This window comes from Mus caroli, chromosome 17 (genome assembly GCF_900094665.2).
Source record: "Mus caroli chromosome 17, CAROLI_EIJ_v1.1, whole genome shotgun sequence".
Lineage (NCBI taxonomy): Eukaryota > Metazoa > Chordata > Mammalia > Rodentia > Muridae > Mus > Mus caroli.
This window is the reverse complement of record NC_034586.1, coordinates 52,745,949-52,763,226: the sequence shown is the minus strand read 5'-3', so window position 1 is coordinate 52,763,226 and position 17,278 is coordinate 52,745,949. Positions and strand designations below refer to the sequence as shown.

The 17,278-nt window shown below is 52.1% G+C and overlaps 1 protein-coding gene across 1 annotated transcript; it reads right to left on the bottom strand.

The window, feature by feature from the left end:
* Nucleotides 1–2,397: 2,397 nt before the first annotated feature.
* Tnfaip8l1 (TNF alpha induced protein 8 like 1) lies at nucleotides 2,398–13,167 on the bottom strand. Its single transcript, XM_021149343.2, has 2 exons — nucleotides 13,042–13,167; nucleotides 2,398–4,053 (listed from the first exon to the last, which is right to left on the bottom strand). The coding sequence occupies exon 2, from the start codon at nucleotides 4,046–4,048 to the stop codon at nucleotides 3,488–3,490; it is 561 nt and encodes a 186-aa protein (XP_021005002.1). The 5' UTR covers nucleotides 4,049–4,053; nucleotides 13,042–13,167; the 3' UTR covers nucleotides 2,398–3,487.
* Between the last annotated feature and the right edge of the window lie 4,111 nt (nucleotides 13,168–17,278).

The following is a 17,278-nucleotide window of genomic DNA, read 5'->3' as shown; positions in this document are numbered from 1 at the left end:
CTCTTCCAGAGGTCCGAGTTCAATTCCCAGCAACCACATGGTGGCTCACAACCATCTGTAATGGGATCCAATGTCCTTTTCTGGTGTGTCTGAAGACAGTGACAGTGTATTCATATAAATAAAATTTTTAAATCTTTACAAAAAAAAAATCAAACAAACCACCTGAAGCCAAAGAACCCTACATAAGCTCTAAGTGTCCAAATCTTTCAGAGGGACCTTGGGGCCCTCCAGCTTTGTCCTTGGGCCTGACATCTGGCTGGACATCCAATGAGGGACTGGGGCTGCCAGCCAGGCCTGTGCCTCAGGCAGATCTGCAGGGGTTCTGCACCCTCATTTATGTGTGTGCATGTGTGTTACCCCACAGCAAGGGCCAAGTGCCCTTTTGCTGCCCCTTCAGCCATTAGGTAAAGACAAGGGGATCAGCGGGCAGTGGTGGCGCACACCTTTAATCCCAGCACTTGGGAGACAGAGGCAGGGGGATTTCTGAGTTTGAGGCCAGCCTGGTCTACAGAGTGTATTCCAGGACAGCCAGGGCTATACAGAGAAACCTTGTCTCACAAAAGACCCCCCAAAAAAAAAAAAAGACAAGGAGATCTCTGTGAGTTGGAGGCTAGCCTGGGTTACATATTGAGTTCTAGGACTGCACAAGGGGACTCTACCACCAGAAAGTGGAGCTGACCTTTAAAACCTGAGGATATTTCACACTGCTATACCCTGGGGAGGACAACCATCAGTGGTACCTTAGGGGCCTGAGGTTCCAGGGGCTCTAAAGCATGGATGTAGGTGGTATAGTCCAAGCCCTCAAACCCCTAGGCAAGGACACGGGATGATGTGAGGGCCAGGCTACTTGGCTGCTCCTATGCACTTTTCAGAGTTCACAGTTGTTACCAGGGATGCAGAGTAGGTAGAACTGGGTGCTAGGGCACATTAGCCCTTTAATATATTCCTGGTGGGGGGGGGGGGATGTTGGAAATGAATCAAGCACCTCCTGTTATCCCTGGGCTCGACAGATTAATCTGTGTCTGTGGGTGCTTGAGAGCCACGGAGCACAGCCTCAAGTCACAAGATGGGTGCGGGACTTGCCTCTCCTTCCTTTTCTCTTCCATCTCAGCCGTCCCACCTCCAAGTCAAGTATATTTCTATTCCAAGACCAGAAGCATAGACCTGTGACCCCTGAGCATCCAAACAGCCAAGTCCAGCCACCCTGGATATCAAAAGCTAAATAAAAAAGCAAACAGGGCTGGGAGTGGGTTAGCTTGGTGCCAGAGCCTCTGTGTAGCATTCAAGAGGCCCAGTTGACACAAAATACTAAAGCATGCTCCTGGTGCATTCTGATGTTCATCTCACCCTTGTGAAGACAGCCTCACAAAACTCAGACTGCTCCCCTTATTGGTCCATTTGGTCAGCACAAGGGACAGCTGCATGTATGCTGGCGTTCCAGTTTCAAGACCCTGCCTTAGGCTTAAAAGTGAGAAAATCCCCTGTGGCGCTGGAATAGCGAGAAAGGCTTCAGGGACCTGAGCCCTCATCATCAGCTGGAGTCACAGGGAAGCTGCTGGAGCCATGACTGCAGCAGAGCACGGTGGGGCTCATGCTGGAATCCTAACCAGCTCTAGCGATGCTGGGGCAGAAAAATCATTAATTCCAGGCCATCCTGGGTTACAGGGCAAAATATTGTCTTAAAAAAAAAAAAGGGAGTCTAAATTGGGCAGTGGTGATGCACACCTTTAATCCTAGCACTTGGGAGTCAGAGGCAGGAGGATCTCTGTGAGTTCCAGACTACCCTAGTCTGCAGAGTGAGTTCCAGGACAGCCAGCGCTCTAGCTGTTGACAGACTCTTCTTTGTACTTGCATCTGTCTGCATACACTGAAACATTGAGGCGGTGACTCCCGCCCGTCCCCACAGGCTCCAGGTTGTACACATTGCCTTAAATACACTCAGCTCTGCACATTCTGTGTCCTCTCCCAATGCCCCAGATAGCCTTTCCATCAGCAGCACTGCGTAACCTCTGTGCCAGCCCCTCCACAGACACGATCTTCACAGGTCTCAGGGGTCGTCCCCATGACATGCATGCTACCCCTGAGCCAAGCTCCTGACCTGGGGATTCTAGGTTCATCTATCACTGGCCACGCCCCCAGTCCCTCACTGGAGGATTCTAGGCTGGGCTCCACCCCTGACCATGCCCCTGAGCCCTTGCTGGAGGATTCTAGAAAACTAACCCACACCTCAGCTAGGCACATGTGTAGCTGAAGTCGGCTTTCCAAGGATAAAAAATCTAAGTACCAATTGGGTTAAGCCAGTTAATGGTGTCTCACATGACCACAGGCACACTCAGATAGTAGAGGCTGCAGGCTTTCACATGCGTGGTCAGTGTCAGTTACAAACTCAGACTACCATTCAAAGAGAAAAGATGGATTTGTTTCCCAAATATGGAATTATAATGTAACACATGCTCGTGTCTCCAGTGGCTTTACCCTGGTCCGAAGCTGGGGACAGCCTCTGGGGTCCCCATGTTTCACAGCAAGTCCTGTACTATCACTCAGTGAAGACCCCACATTTCTGCCTGATTAGCGCCTCCTTGCTGAGTGGTCAGGGCCCCGCCATGTTTCCAAGCACCGGAAGCCGCTGTGTGGTTCTGTGTGGGCCCGTCCACATGGAGGTCAGAGGCCAGCTTTCTAAGACTGGTTGTCTCCATCCACCACACAAATTTTGGTAAACTCCAAACAAGTTTGGTGGCAAGCACTCTTACATGCTGAGCCATCTCACCGGCTCTATTTCTTCTCTTCAATGCGAGGGTCCAGTCCCCTAACAGGACCTCAGATCCCAACACTGAAATGTGCTTGGAGTCTCTCCTTTCAAAACCATTGAGAGAAGCCATGATCCGCCGCACAGCATCTGTCTGCTGGTGTTCTTGGTTTGCAGTAGCATCACTCCTCAGTGTCCAGTGTCCTGCAGCATTGGCAGAGTGAGCCTTCCTGGGCCAACCTATACATAAGGACCTGTTGTAGCAGTCCAGTACTTGTTCAACTCTAGTCTGGTACAACAAGAGTTTGAACTCCATTTTCTAAAGCAAGTCACCTTGGGAGGACCTGAGGCTTAGGAAACAAACATAGTCATTTGGCAGGGGTAAGGGTCAGGGGAGTACAATTCTTGTCTCCCAATTCTCCACAACCTTATTTGAAAGACCGAGAATGCCCAGACAGTGAGGCGTTGGCACACACCTATCATCCAGCACTCTCGGTGGTGGGGGCAGGAGGCTTAGGAGGTCAAGGTCAGCCTTTGCTACATAGGGTGTTTGGGATCAGCCTGGGCTACATGAGGCCTGTCTCAGAAGTAAGAAGAGGAGATCCGGAGACGAAGCAGAAGCTAGACAAAAGCAGATAGGTTACAGCAGGAGAAACAGAGAGACTACCCCAGGCACAGGCAGTTCTGTGTTCTCGGGGACCGTCACCAGTGGAGGATAGTCTCCAGGTGGCTGACTCCAGGTCAGATGCCACCCTCGTCCAACATCCTCCCGAGGCCATCACAGATGCGGCACAGATGGCTCCGGTAGGGCTCTGCTGGGCTGTACAGCGCGGCCAGGAAGTCACCATTGGCAAAGTGACTGAAGATATGATTGATGCGGCCGTGGGACTTGGCAGTGAGGTGTGGGCCAATAGCCTGGTGCAACAGGTCCCTGCACTCCAGCAGCCCAGTGGCCAGCACACGCCGGTCAAAGGTGAAGTCTACCTGGTGGAAGCTGAGGGCTGTCATGGCCAGGCTGCGGACGCGGCCCCGGAACCGCTGCAGCTGGGCCAGCTCATTGCTGTCCAGCTGGTCCGCCCTCAGCAACACAGCCAGCTTCACAGCCACCTTCACCAGGTTCTTCACGACCCTCTGTGCCTCCTTCCGGCTGCGCGTGAACTCCTTCGTGGCCTGGTACAGTTCATCCAAGACCTCACTGCTGGTATTGTCCACAAACACAGCCACCATGGCCTTGGAAGCCATCTTGCTGAGGACTTTCTTCTGGGCCTGCAGGGCCAGGCTCTTCGTGCTGAAGGTGTCCATGGGCTCTGTCAGGACGAACGACACAGTGCTCGGGTCAAAACATGAATCTAGACAGGACTTGGCACCATTCCTACTCTCCGGCAGCCAGCCCGTGGTTTCCTAGCTGGGAGTTGAGGCTTCGGATGGTTGCCATGGAGGAAAGAGCCAGGAAGTAGCCAAGAAGACAGACAGGCTTGCTCTTATGGAACAGTCACGATTTTCTGCCCCACTACCCAGTTCAAGCATTTTTAGAATTTCCCCAAATGACAGTACTAAAAACCACGGAGAGTTCTTGTGCCCCTTCCCTAATAAACTTCTATTCATCCCCCAAAGCCCTATCTGCAGACCCTTGCTTCTTTCCTAATAAACTCCTATATACCTTCCAGTACCCAGGGTCCCTGACTCTTCCCAGAGACAGATTCATCCCTCAGCTCAGCTTGGGTATCTCCTCCTCTGGGAAGCCATTTTAAGCATTCTTAAGCTGACCCGTGGGGTACTGCCTCTGAGCCACACAGGGCTGCACAGCTGCAGGGCTCCCAGTCCACAGAGAGACAGCACAGGACCTGCTCCCTCATCTGCTGTGTTCTTGGGGACTCCAGAACCCTCTGGGGGTGAAGAAACTTGGAAGAGCCGAGTGTGGGACATGATAGGGTAGACTCCAGATTGGGCCCAAGCTGTCCATCGCTCACCCTGTTCTGACAGCCAGGGGGCCAGCAATGCGACCCCCTCCTCCCTTCCCCCAAGACCACTCACTCACTCCCAGAGTCCCCTACAAAGCCTGCTTTTGTGTGAGCCCAAACCCCAGGAGAACATCCTTCCCTGACCCCAGGCTCTTAGAGGTCAGGGCAGGCACAAGAAGGCTCTGTGTGCTTTCCTGCCCCCCTTGGCTCACCACCCCCGCTGTCTATCAGCCAGGGTCCGGACACTGCTGTTGACACAGGGCTACGTGGCAGCTTGGCGCCTGCCACGTGAACCTATTTCATCTCGTCGGCCAACGCCATTCTGCAATGAACAATGCCATGCCAAGTAGCCCCACGGGGAATGAATACAGAATGGTGGAATCTATCCCCTCCAAGTCCACTGCACCACAAGGCCACACAGCAACAAAAGACTGTCTAGCCCCTCCCCCACTACCACCACCATATCCTGAATCCTCCTGCCTCCTTCTTAACGTCTGTGAATGGTGTTTAGTGTGAGGTGGGCAGAGCACTTGCCTGGTGCACAAAGCGCCGGGCTCTGCCCCCAGCTTTCAGAGACGGAGGCAGGAGTTCAAGGTCATCCACAGCTACATGGGGAGCTGGAGGTCAGCCTGGACTACCCGACCCTCTCAAAAGAGAAAAGAAAGAGGGAAATAACACGGGACCTGAAGGGACCTCTCCAGCAAACCTCTGTTTGTTTACCAGTTGACACCGAACACGGGGCTGCTAGCAGAGGACCAAAGTCAGCTGTCCCTGTTTGACTTGGAGGCTAGCTGACCCTAGGAGGAGGGCTGACTATCTCTGAGCCTTGCTTTTCCCATAGACAAAGCTAAATCTGGACTCTATGGCTCAGAGGTGAAACTCAGTGTGTGGACGGACTTCCGGAAGCAGGAAGAATGGCGGGGTGGCACAGCTGCAAGCAGTCCTGTCCAGGCCTTCCCAGCTCCAACTCAGCCGCCACCTGAGGCAGCCAGCTGCTGGCCTCTACTTCCTGTTCTGAAATCCATTGTTCTGACAGAAACTCCCCCATTGAAGCTCTGCTTCCTGCGTGACAGCTAGGTTAGGCTTTTAGAACAGGGACTTTCCCAGGGAAGAGGTGCTGTGTGTGGCCTTGGTCCCTGACCATCCAGTGTCTCAGCCCTCAACCTAAGTCTGGAGCCACAACAGCCTTGCACTCCAGCTTCCAGAACTCAGCCCCAACACTCACTCAGTTGCTCAACTGGCCTAATGGGCATTTATAGAGCACCAGCTGTGTACCAAACACAGAAAGAGACCTTGTCTCTGACTTCTCAGGGTTCCTACTTCAGCCATGTTCGGACCATTTTGACCCTGGAGTTGATTTTACAGGCCACATTGCCCCCTCCATCCAATAATTCATTTTTAAATGCATTTTTACTTTTTTTTTTTCAGACAGGGTCTCATATTATCCAGTCTGGCTTTGAACTCTTTTGTTTGTTTGTTTGGTTTGGTTTGTTTTTTCGAGACAGGGTTTCTCTGTGTAACCCCTGGCTGTCCTGGAACTCACTTTGTAGACCAGGCTGGTTTTCGAACTCAGAAATCCGCCTGCCTCTGCCTCCCAAGTGCTGGGATTAAAGGCCTGCGCCACCATGCCAGGCTGGTCTTAAACTCTTAATCCTCCTGCCTCAGACTCCCCACTGTGAGATGCTAAGTATGCATAAACTGTATCTGGCTGGGACTCTAGGATTACCCCTGAAGAGCCAGTTAAGTAGAGGGAGAAAACACAAGAACCCAATAAACAGGAAGAAAAAAGTAAGATTTGGGCATTGGAGATGGGAAAAAAACCCTTGTCAGGACAGGAGGACCAGGTCTCAGCAGTGGAAAGCGCATATGCAAAAGCCCCAGGACAGAGCCATGTTCTCTGTTAGATCAGCCTGGAAGCCTCAGCCCCACGCAGGCCACAGCTGCCTCTGAGGACCTAGCCCAGGTCTCACTCAGCCTGTGGGAACAACACTCATCTCCAAAATGAGAGCCCCGAGTCCTTTCCTGGGCCCTGGGCCACAGCTTAGACTTGACATGGTTTTTAAGTTTTTGTTTTGTCTGAGACAAAGTCTTGCTCTGTAGTCCAGGCCGGCCTCAAACTCACCCATACATGCCTGGATCTGCTTCCCGAGTGCTAGGATCAAAGGCGTGTGCCACCATGCCCAGCTCACCTAGACGTTCCATGTCCCTTCAAACCCTATTTGAGTTTTCTTGTACTCTGAACCCTGTTGATCACTGTAGCTCCCAGCACCCCACAAACAGCCTCTGAATTCCCACTGGACACAGCACCCTCACTTACAGAAGGTCGGATCACCCCTGACCTCCACTTTGATATGGACAGGTACAGCCCAGTATACAGCCCTGACCCTCACAGGTACACCCTGGACTCACCAGTCCATCACGGCCCCCACAACGCAGCTGAGCCACAGTTGTAGAAGCTTCCCGAAGGCCTTTCCGAGCATAAAGGTCCAGGCTCAGAGGCACCTCCCTAACCCAGTTTCTGCTTTTTCTTTCCCCCCAGTTTTTTTTTTTTTTTGGTTGTCTTCTGGATTTTCTTTTAAAGATTTATTTATTTCATGTATGTGAGTACACAGTTGCTGTCTTCAGAGGCATCAGGTCTCATTACAGATGGCTGTGAGCCTCCATGTGGTTGCTGGGATTTGAACTCAGGACCTTCGGAAGAGCAGTCAGTGCTCTTAACCGCTGAGCCATCTCTCCAGTCCTAGATTTGTTTTCTAAGTCAGGGTTTTGTGTAGCCCAGGTTGACCTGAAGCCCATTGTGTAGCTTGAGTTCCTGATCCTCCTGCCTCCATCTCCTGAGTAATGGGATGACAGGCATGTATCACCATTCATGGTGTCTGCAGTGCTGGGGGTGGAGCAACTCCAGCCTATGGGTCCAAGACATGCATGACAACATGGAGAGGTTGCGAGGGTGCTAGCCAGGTCTCTTTTGGTCCTGGTGGGGTCTGCAGTACACATACCATTAGGTTTATATCTAGTGCTGAGAAAATGTCTGTGCAGTGACTAATTCCTAAGCACTCAGTGGGGTGAGAAGAACTCTTGAAAGGGAAGCATGAAAAGATACAGGGGACCCAATGACTGGAGGTTCAAACTGGGGTAACCCATATGTGCCCGCTTTTCAGCCCACTGAGACCACAGTGCAGAAAGCCACCATAACTTCCAAGGCTCCTAGCCCAGAGCTGAGAGCTGAGCTCCCACAGAGCACCAACACCAAGGCTCTATCAAGTGGCCTCAGTGATGGCTGAATGCATAAAGAGCTTGCTGTCAAAGTATGCACACCTCAAATCCCTGCCACCCACGTGAAAACAGGTTGGATGGTGAGTATAACCCCAGCGCTGGGCTTCAATGGCCTGCCAGCCTAGCCCCCTTCACTGAGCCAGGTTCAGTGAGACCCCGCCTCACAGAACAAGGCTGAGGGAAACTGAGAAGGACACCTGAGCTTCAGCTCCATTCTCCACAGATACACAACAGACGACCGAGGGGATGTGGCCATCAATGGTGGCCAGGACGGCCTCTGACAACAGTGGATACCATAGGGCTGCATCTCACAAGACAACTCCTGTCACATCAAGTTTCATTCAACAATCAGATGTGACATATGCCACACTTTATGATATTTGCCCACAATCACCCTCTGGCTTCTAGAATGAAAGCCCTCAGGGGCTGGGCAGCAAGTAGGACTTGCCTAGAGTACCCAAGCCCTGGGTTCCACCCTCAGTGTCAGACACACCAGGTGTCATAGATGACCTTTAATTCTCCAGCCTCTGCACTTGGCAGGCAGAGGCAGGAGGATGTCTCTGAGTTGGAGGCCAGCCTGGTCTACAGGGACATCCTGTACTCAAAATAAAAGGTCTGCACTGCTTTCTGAAGTCATTGCAAGTGCTAGGCCCCCTCCCACCTAGTCTCTCTCACACATACACACACACACACACACACACACACACACATACACACACACACCACCCTGCTTGCTCATCATCCAGCTTACTTTTGTAAATAAAGTTGTTTTTTGTTTTGGTTTTTGAGACAGGTTTTCTCTGTATAGCTCTGGCTGTCCTAGAACTCACTTTGTAGACCAGGCTGGTCTCGAACTCAGAAATCTGCCTGCCTCTGCCTCCCGAGTGCTGGGATTAAAGGCATGCGCCACCACACCCGGCTGTAAATAAAGTTTTACTGTCACACTCCACATGCGCTAATTTGCATATCACGAAGATGGCTCTCCCTCTGAAGACCCAGAGGTGTATGGGGGTGGACAGTCCCTTGTGTCTTTCCACAGCTGAAAATCCTGAGGATCCTGGTTGGGTTCACGTGGCAAACACAGCCACCTTCAGCCACAGAGGTGACAAGAGAACTCTCAACCTGGGAAGGCCATTTCCTTTTCTTTTCTTTTTCTTTTTTTTTTTTTTTAAGATTTATTTATTTTATGTATATGAGTACACTGTCGCTATTTTCAGACACACCAGAAGAGGGCATCAGATCCCATTGCAGATGGTTGTAAACCACCATGTGGTTGCTGGGAAGTGAACTCAGGACCTCTGGAAGAGAAGTCAGTGCTCTTAACCACTGAGCAATCTTTCCAGCCCAGGGAAGGTCATTTCCAACACGCTCAAGAAAGAGAAAATAAACTCGGGCACAGACCACAGCAAAAAGCAGCTAGATCACTGGGTGATCTCTATGCCGGTGGCCACTCATTTCTTTCATGTGTGTGCCACCACAACGCCAGCTTCTTATTTATTGTATGATTTACATTCTGTTGCCATGGCATTGGGTAAATGTGCTTGCTGCCAAACCCAATAACCTGAGTCCCATCCCTAAGACCCACACGGTGGAAGAGAGCAATGATTCCCACAAGTTGTCCTCTGACCTCCACGCACGCGCCTTGGCTCTCATACACACAGTAAATAAATGTAATAAATAATAAACACAACACGATTTACTTAGCTGGAAGCACTCAGTCCTTGACTTTTAATCTCGGTTTAACAACCAGATGGCAAGATTCCCGAAACCCAGCAGCAGCTTGTGAGGCTCGTGCCGCCTCCCACCCCTGGGCAGCCCCTGGCCTCATGAATTCTTTATGTCACCCGTGAAGTGCATTCACATCCATAATTGATGTCACCAAGCCCGCCATGCTCCCTCTCCACCCCGGTTGACTGTCCCAGGGGCGGCTGGGCCACAGCCAAGGTCTGTCCCAGAGCAGTGTGACCGGCTGGGGGCTCCACCTCCACAGAGCACCCTGAGCAGCACAGCCCATCTGCACCAGCCTTCTGGGAAATCAAGAAAGACACTGGAGAGTTCCCGAACAGGCTCCCCTCAAGGATGCTGCCAGGAGAATGGGAGGTGGCAGGCCTGTGAGGCAAAGTGGCCATGTACCGAAGCAATGAGTACCGAGCAATGTTGAGAGGGCCTACAATATCGCTCAGCAGATAAAGGCACTTGCTGTCAAGTCTGACCAGGAAGGAGCGATGACCCCTGTCCTCTAAGCATTATATTCACAAAAAAGGAATAAATAAATATTTAAAAGAGACTGTTACAGAGCCAAAGGGAGTATATGGATCTTTGATTCAGCTTCCACACTGTTTCTTTAGGAATGAGGTTTACGATAGGGTCTTATGCTGTAGCCTAGGCTACCTTTGGATTTACCATGATCCTCCTGGCCCAGCCTCTTAGGTGTGTCCCACCACGCCCAGCATCCACTCATGGTTTTAACAAAAGGGAAATATGAAGGTTATCAGTGTGCACATTCAGCCCCAGGGTGTATTGGCTTCCCCCATTTCCAACGGTCTGAAGCCTCCATCCTGGTTCCTCTCACCCTATCCAAGATTCCTGAAATGCCAGAAGCCCCTGTAAGCACTGAGTTCGCTCCCCTCTCTGCCCTCATCCCTCCATGGTCCCGTCTCCCTCTGCTGCAGCCACAGTGCCTCCTCCATTCACCTCTCGAACACCAGGCTCAGTACTGCCCCAGGACCTTTACGCATGCTGAGCCTGCCACTTACAATAGTCTTCCCCGGGTTGCTATGTGGCTGTTTTACCCTGGAACTCTCAGATCTCTCCACGAACACTCAGTTCCCCGGTTCTTTCCTCTTCTTACAGTTACTATTATAACTCAGGACAGAGTCCAGCATTACCAACTGTGAGGCAGGAGGTGGTGGGCACTGGGCCAGCTTCAGTCACTGCTGTGTGTTGGTGCCATTAGCTACCACACTTCAGTTATCTCAGTGTTCAGGGACAGTTTGTCAAATGACTAAGTAACTTCTCATGGTTATGACAAAAGGAGAAACCGAGTCAGGGGCCTGGAAGCTGACACATATGCACAGAATAACACCAGGCTAGAACTGGGACTTGAATCCAGCTCTTACCTGGGAGCTCATTGCATTACAACCTTTCCCTGGGGTCCATCCTAAAATTGGGGGGGGGGCTACTGATCTAGTCTGGGAATCTTCCAGAGCTGTGCACATGGTCAACCCTACCATGGTTCTTTCTTTGGTCAGGACTACAGAAGACCTCCACCTGCACAGCACCCTCTGGAGTGGTTACCTCCGCTGGTTTCCAGATGGGGAAACACAGGGTTGGGGCTCAGAAAAACCATGCAGGGGAGACACTGGGGTTCTTGGAGGAGTGAGCTTACTGGGCCCTGGATCAAGTCTCACTCTCTTTAAGCCTTCACTAAGCCCTGGATGGCACCTGAGTCAGTGGGTGGCACGCCTTCCTGCGGCCATGATTATTTGGCCTGTACGCTGAGTCCCCTCGTACGGAATCAGATTTTTGTGAGGTGAGTCCTAGCTTGCCTAGGGCTCAGAGAGTAAACTGAGGGACAAGTCTCTATGTCTCTTCATACCCTCGGGATCCACCACTCACCCATTACGGGACTAGCAGCCCTGGCCCAAGTCTGGCTCACCATGTGTGGGAAGGCCCAGGGCAGGTGTTCTGTGATGACTCTCTTTGTTCTGTTACATTGTACAGTCCCCATGGCCCCGCCCTCATCCCTCCCAGTCACCCACATCCTAGGTGCGGCCCAGATCATGAACTTATTATGTTTTAAAGTTGGCGCTGCCTGTGTTGATCTGCCAGGGTTGTAGAGGGCTCAGCACACACAAAGGTCTCAAGTGCAAGGACATTCCATGTGGAGAAGAGGCGGCCACTTTGAGGTCCCAGGACAGAAAAACAGGAAGTTTGGCACTCAAAGCCTACATTCCTGTTCTCTCTCTCTCTCTCTCTCTCTCTCTCTCTCTCTCTCTCTTGGCTGTTGTTTGTTACAGGATCTCTATGCATAGTTATGGCTAGCCTGGAACTCACTTTGTAGACCTGGCCTCAAACTTACAGGCATCCTCCTGCCTCTATTCTAAGCACTGGGTAAATGGGTAAACATCCTGGTATATGTTGTGTTTGGTTGGGCCGGAACCCAAGGCCTCTTGCTTACTAGGTGACCACTCTACGCACTGGGCTACACCCTAGGGTCCCCTTTGTTTTAGACACAGCCTCAGTGTGTAGCCCACCCTGGCTCAGCCTCTCTTTTGTCTGTTTTTAACCCCCTCCCCCCAGAAGCCTCAGGGAGTCACGAAACAACTGTCCCAAGTCAGACAGGGAAACTGAGGCTTATAATTAAGTTACTTGTTCAAGTGAGTCAGGTTTGTCTGAGCTGTGTCCTAACCCCAAGGCAAGGTCTCCAGAGGTGTCACAGCCTGGAGCTCGGGAAGTGACCCAGAGACCTGTTTCCAGTTTAGTGTTCCACCCTGTCCCTCTCCAGCCCCGCTGCTCACAAAGGTGACAAGCCAGAATACGGTTCTGGAGATAGAGTGTCTCCATCTCTATGGCCATCCCCAGCCCATATTCTGGACCCCAGTTTACCCTCCAAGCCGACAATGAAAGAGCCAGGAGGCTGCAGACCTGGATCAGGTCACCTGCCAATTATGTGACAGCCACTGTCCCAGTTCCCAGCTGGTAAAACTGAGTTCAAGCCCTCGGGCAATGGGAAGCTTGCAGTGCCAGTCCCAGTCAGGGTAACCCTGCACCAGCCAGAGCCACAGTGGGGTTCAGCGGGCTACCTCAGAGAATACCTAGACCATTCTGGAGTCAGGCTGCACACTTGTACAGAGCCAAGTCCATCAAGTGTCCTCTTGAGGACATGTGTTGGGACTATTACAGTAGCCCACAGCAACCTGTTCACAACACCCATGCTCCCACAGCCAGTAATAGGTATACAGAGGGAAACTGAGGCGGGATATACAGAGGGACAGTGTGGGGATAGGAGGGGACGGGAAGAACCCAGGATATCCAGTACAGGACCCCATCGCTCACCTACTCCTCGGGATGTGTCAAGCCTTCAGTTTTCTGTAGGTGCCTCTGTGGGGCCAGAAGCATTGGCCGCTGGATCTGAGCCCGGCCGCTGGCTAGGAGGCCACGCCCCCGAGAAAGGGCTCGCCCCCTCTAAACGCTCACTGGCTCAGCAAATGGTAGCGCACAGGCAGTGTACGAAGGAGCCAATGGCAGCAAGCCTCTGCCAGGAGGTGGGAGGCATGACGCGGGCGTGGGCGAGGGCGTGGTCTGCGGCCGGGGAGGGGGTGGATTCCTCCGGAATAGCACCGGCGCTGGGTGTCCAGACGAGAGACTCGCAAGGGATGCCGCGGCGGGAAAGTGTTGGAGGGAAGAGGAAGGAGACTGAGACAGAGAAAAATGGGGTATGCGTGCACCGCGCGACAGAGATCTGAGAGGCCAAAGCGAAGAGACGCGCCTCCGCGAGACACCTGCACCCCTCTGAGCGGGCCTCAGTTTACCCACTAGGTAGACTGTCACCTGGGACTCCCATGACAAATGCACCCCAACATTTGCCTTGCGACAATCTTTGGGGTTCCTGAGTACTGCGGAGACTCTCTTTCAGTGGGTGTCTCTGGAGTAAGGGGGACACTGTGATGGTCTCGCTGACAGAGGCCAGACACGGCCAGCTACCTCCCAGGAGGCAGCAGTGAGACCTGGAAAATCAGTCTGCGAGTGATTCCCACACCCCCAGTACCCCCAACCCATCCCCGACACCCCCACGTTACTCTAAACTCCACCCCAACACTCTACCACGGGTCTGCACTTCCTGAGCCTGGATGGCCCTGTCACAGCAAGGACACTTGGAAAAGCCTCATCTGCCATCGCCCTCTTCAGGAAGCCCCCTCAGGTGTTTGCTGACTGCATTCTGACCTTCCTGGCATGAGCCTTAACACACAAAACTAAATTCAGGCTTTTGAGAGATAGAAACTGAGACCCAGAGAGGTTAAGTGACTTGCCTGGAGCAGCTCAGATCCAAGTGGCTTTTCTGATTTCAGATTGTCTGTGCTCTGGGCCAGAACTTATGTTCAGTAGCCACCCGGCTCTGTGGGGTCCTGAGCATGGCCTCTATCTGCTCTGTACCAGGAGCTCACCCTTGTGACAGCCACACACGACTCTAGACAGAGTTCAGTATCAAAGATAGAGACCACAGCTCTAGGTTTTCATACCCCAGTATGAGCCAGGGTAGTTAGTGTGTTTTTGAGGTGTGTGTGTGTGTGGAGGGAGCAGGTGTCACTGAAGCAGGTTTGGGGGCTTCCGATTGTTGAGCATTTAGAGTCTGAGGAACCCACAGATATCATAGGTGTGATAAAGAGGGGCTCAAACCCAGCTGTGTGGGTTCAGGGCCTACTCCTTCCACTTACCTAGAATCCCCTGGTGAGAGGCTGGGGCATGGACAGGGTGGAGCCTCTGCCTAGAATTCCCCAGTGAAGCCTTGTGTAGGCTCTTGTGAGGATGTGGACTGTCTTCCCTGGCTCTGCCAGTGTCTTCCTCACCAGGTCCTCACAGAGTCTAGCAGAGGTGCTCTGGTGCACTTGAGCCTCTAGATCAAGTGGGCGTGGGGGCATGGTCGGAGGTAGAATGATTTCCTAGCAGGAAGCCCTAAGCCCCTACCCAGCTTAGAAGCAGTAGTAAATAATAATAATAATAATAATAATAATAATAATAATAATAATAATAAATAAACTTACAAATTGTCTGTAAGGATGGGGACACACACACACACACCAGTAGGATCATATAGAAAACAATTGGAAATTTCCGGAAGACCTCCATAGTAGGTCCCACCTAGGTACACTCGAGTAGAAAGAGTAGATTCTGACATGAGTTTATGGCAATTTTAATTGAATTATTCACTGTAGCCTAACGATGGAAGCAGCCTACGTGTCCATCACTGGAGAGAGGAGATGAGGCGTGCTGCCTAGAGAGAGGGGAATATTACTCTGCCTGGAAGAGGGAGGTCATTCAGACACCAGCTCCCCATGATATCTGGTGATGTGAGCCACACAGAGATGCATCCCGTACAGTCCCACTCCCAGGAGTTCTCTGCATTGATCACAGCCACAGAAACAGGAAATAGGGTGATGGGTACCTGGGGCTGGGGAGAGGACAGAGCTAGTGTTGAATGGGAACAAAGCTTCAGTCTGCAGAGATCAATAAAGGTTAGGGGTTTAGGAGGGATCGTCGTAGAATGAGAAAACAGAGATTAAAAGATTAGCTCATGTGATGGTTTATAGATGCTTGGCCCAGGAGTGGCACTATTAGGAAGTTTGGTCTTGTTGTAGGAAGTGTGTCCCTTTGGGAGTGGGCTTTGAAACCCTCCTCCTAGCCACATGGGAGCCAGTCTTCTCCAGTCTGCCCTTGGATCAAGATGTAGAACTCTCAGCTCTGCCTACACCATGCCTGCCTGGATGCTGCCATGCTTCCCACCTTGATGATAATGGACTGAACCTCTGATCCTGTAAGCCAGCCCCAATGAAATGTTGTCCTTTATGAAAAGCTGCCTTGGTCATGGTGTCTCTTCTCAGCAATGGAGACCCTAACGAAGACCACTCATAAAGGAGCTTCACAAGGGCTGAGAGTTGCACCTCAGGAAATCTCAGTGTCCTGAGAGGTCTTTCCTGGGATCTGGTCAGCGTTGCACAGATTCCGGCCGTGCCCAGCAGGAGGCGCGCTCTGCACGCCTCCCAGAGAATAAGCCCTCGATCCTGGCTCCAGACGTGAGGGATCACAGGTCCATGTCACTCCAGACTCACCACCACCAGCTCTCCAGCACCCTGACAGTCTGCGTTGCACCTCTCTCCGATGTATGACCCCGATCAAGCAACCCCTTTCCCTGAGCCTCTCATAGGGTCTGAATGGTGATACCACAAAGTGTGGACAAGGTTGGGACCCTTGTGAGGTAGGGCTGCCAGGGTCCCCCCACGTTGGGACACCACATTGGGGTGCAGGCCCTGGTTCTCAGAGCTCCTTCTCGCCATCAGCCTGTGTGGCTCTGTGAGTGACACCCACACACCACGATCAATCTGCCCCCAGGCACTGGGGGAGAGACTTCAAGGGGAGGAAGCAGAGAGGGAGAACATTGCTGGACAACTCCCTCCCCCCCCCGCCCCCACCCCCCGCCTCCACCCCAACCCCGCAATGTGGGCCTGGCCGGGGAATCCCCAGGAATGTATATGAGGGTCCTGTTCCCTCCTTAGGGTCAGAGGCTGGGTGGGGGTCTGGGGCTGAGGCTGTCTGCCCAGCTTGCTGCACCACCAGCCAGCAGAAGCCACCATCAGTCGCCAGTCCCCAGGCTACATGTGGGAGGATAAAATGAAAGCCGAGAGCCACGGTGGATGTGCATGGCTGGGAATGCTGTCCAGGTTTCTGTCTCTGAGGATGATGACTCCCCACCACCTTGGACTGGGCAAGATCAAGGGCCAAGAGTCCTGTGACCTTAGGAACACTGTTGGGGTGAGCTCAGTGGGTGGAGTGCCCCGCTGCCATGGTCAGGCATGGGGGCCTATCCCTAGCCAACAAATATCTGTCATCAGGCTCTGGGGAGGTGCAGGCAGGAGGATCAAGAGTTCAATGTCTCCAGTATACAATGAAGTAGAGGCTAGCCTGGGCTACATGAAATCCAATCCTATCTCAAAAAATAAGATAAAGCAAAACTTAAAGGATGTAGGCAAAGTTGTCAGCTCTGTGTATGTCTAGTTCCTTCCTTCCTTTCTACTTCCCTTCCTTTTTTCCATCCTTCCTTCTTTTTTGACAGGGTCTTTGTAGCCCAGGCTGGCCTTATCTTGCTATGTAACTGAGGATGACCTTGAACTCCTGTTTCAGCTCTCCAATGCTGAGATGGGAAGCATGTGCCATCTCACCCAGTATACCCCCTTTTATTCTGTGTATCCCAGTATGGCTTCAAAGTCATCATCCCCCTGTCTCAGCTTCTGAAATCAGACTGTGAGGGCACAGCTGACATTACCCCTCTCCTGTGTCCCTGTTGGCCTAAGTAGGGTTTGACATACAGTAGGCACTCACTAAATGTTCATCAACCAGTCAAATAAAGTTTGACTGTCCCGAATGAGCCCACACAGAACGACGGTGTGTCATAGCAGGCTGGAATTAATTCAAACTCAGGACCAGAGACCTCATCATGCCACTCTCCCCAGGACATGCCTGCGCCCTCTCTTCCTTGTCACTATCACTGTGTCCTCAGAAGTCCTGGGGTGTCAGTGGC

Bases quoted from the DNA above. Each gene is read 5' to 3' on its own strand.
- Tnfaip8l1 (XM_021149343.2), bottom strand. From the start codon at position 4,048: ATGGACACCTTCAGCACGAAGAGCCTGGCCCTGCAGGCCCAGAAGAAA.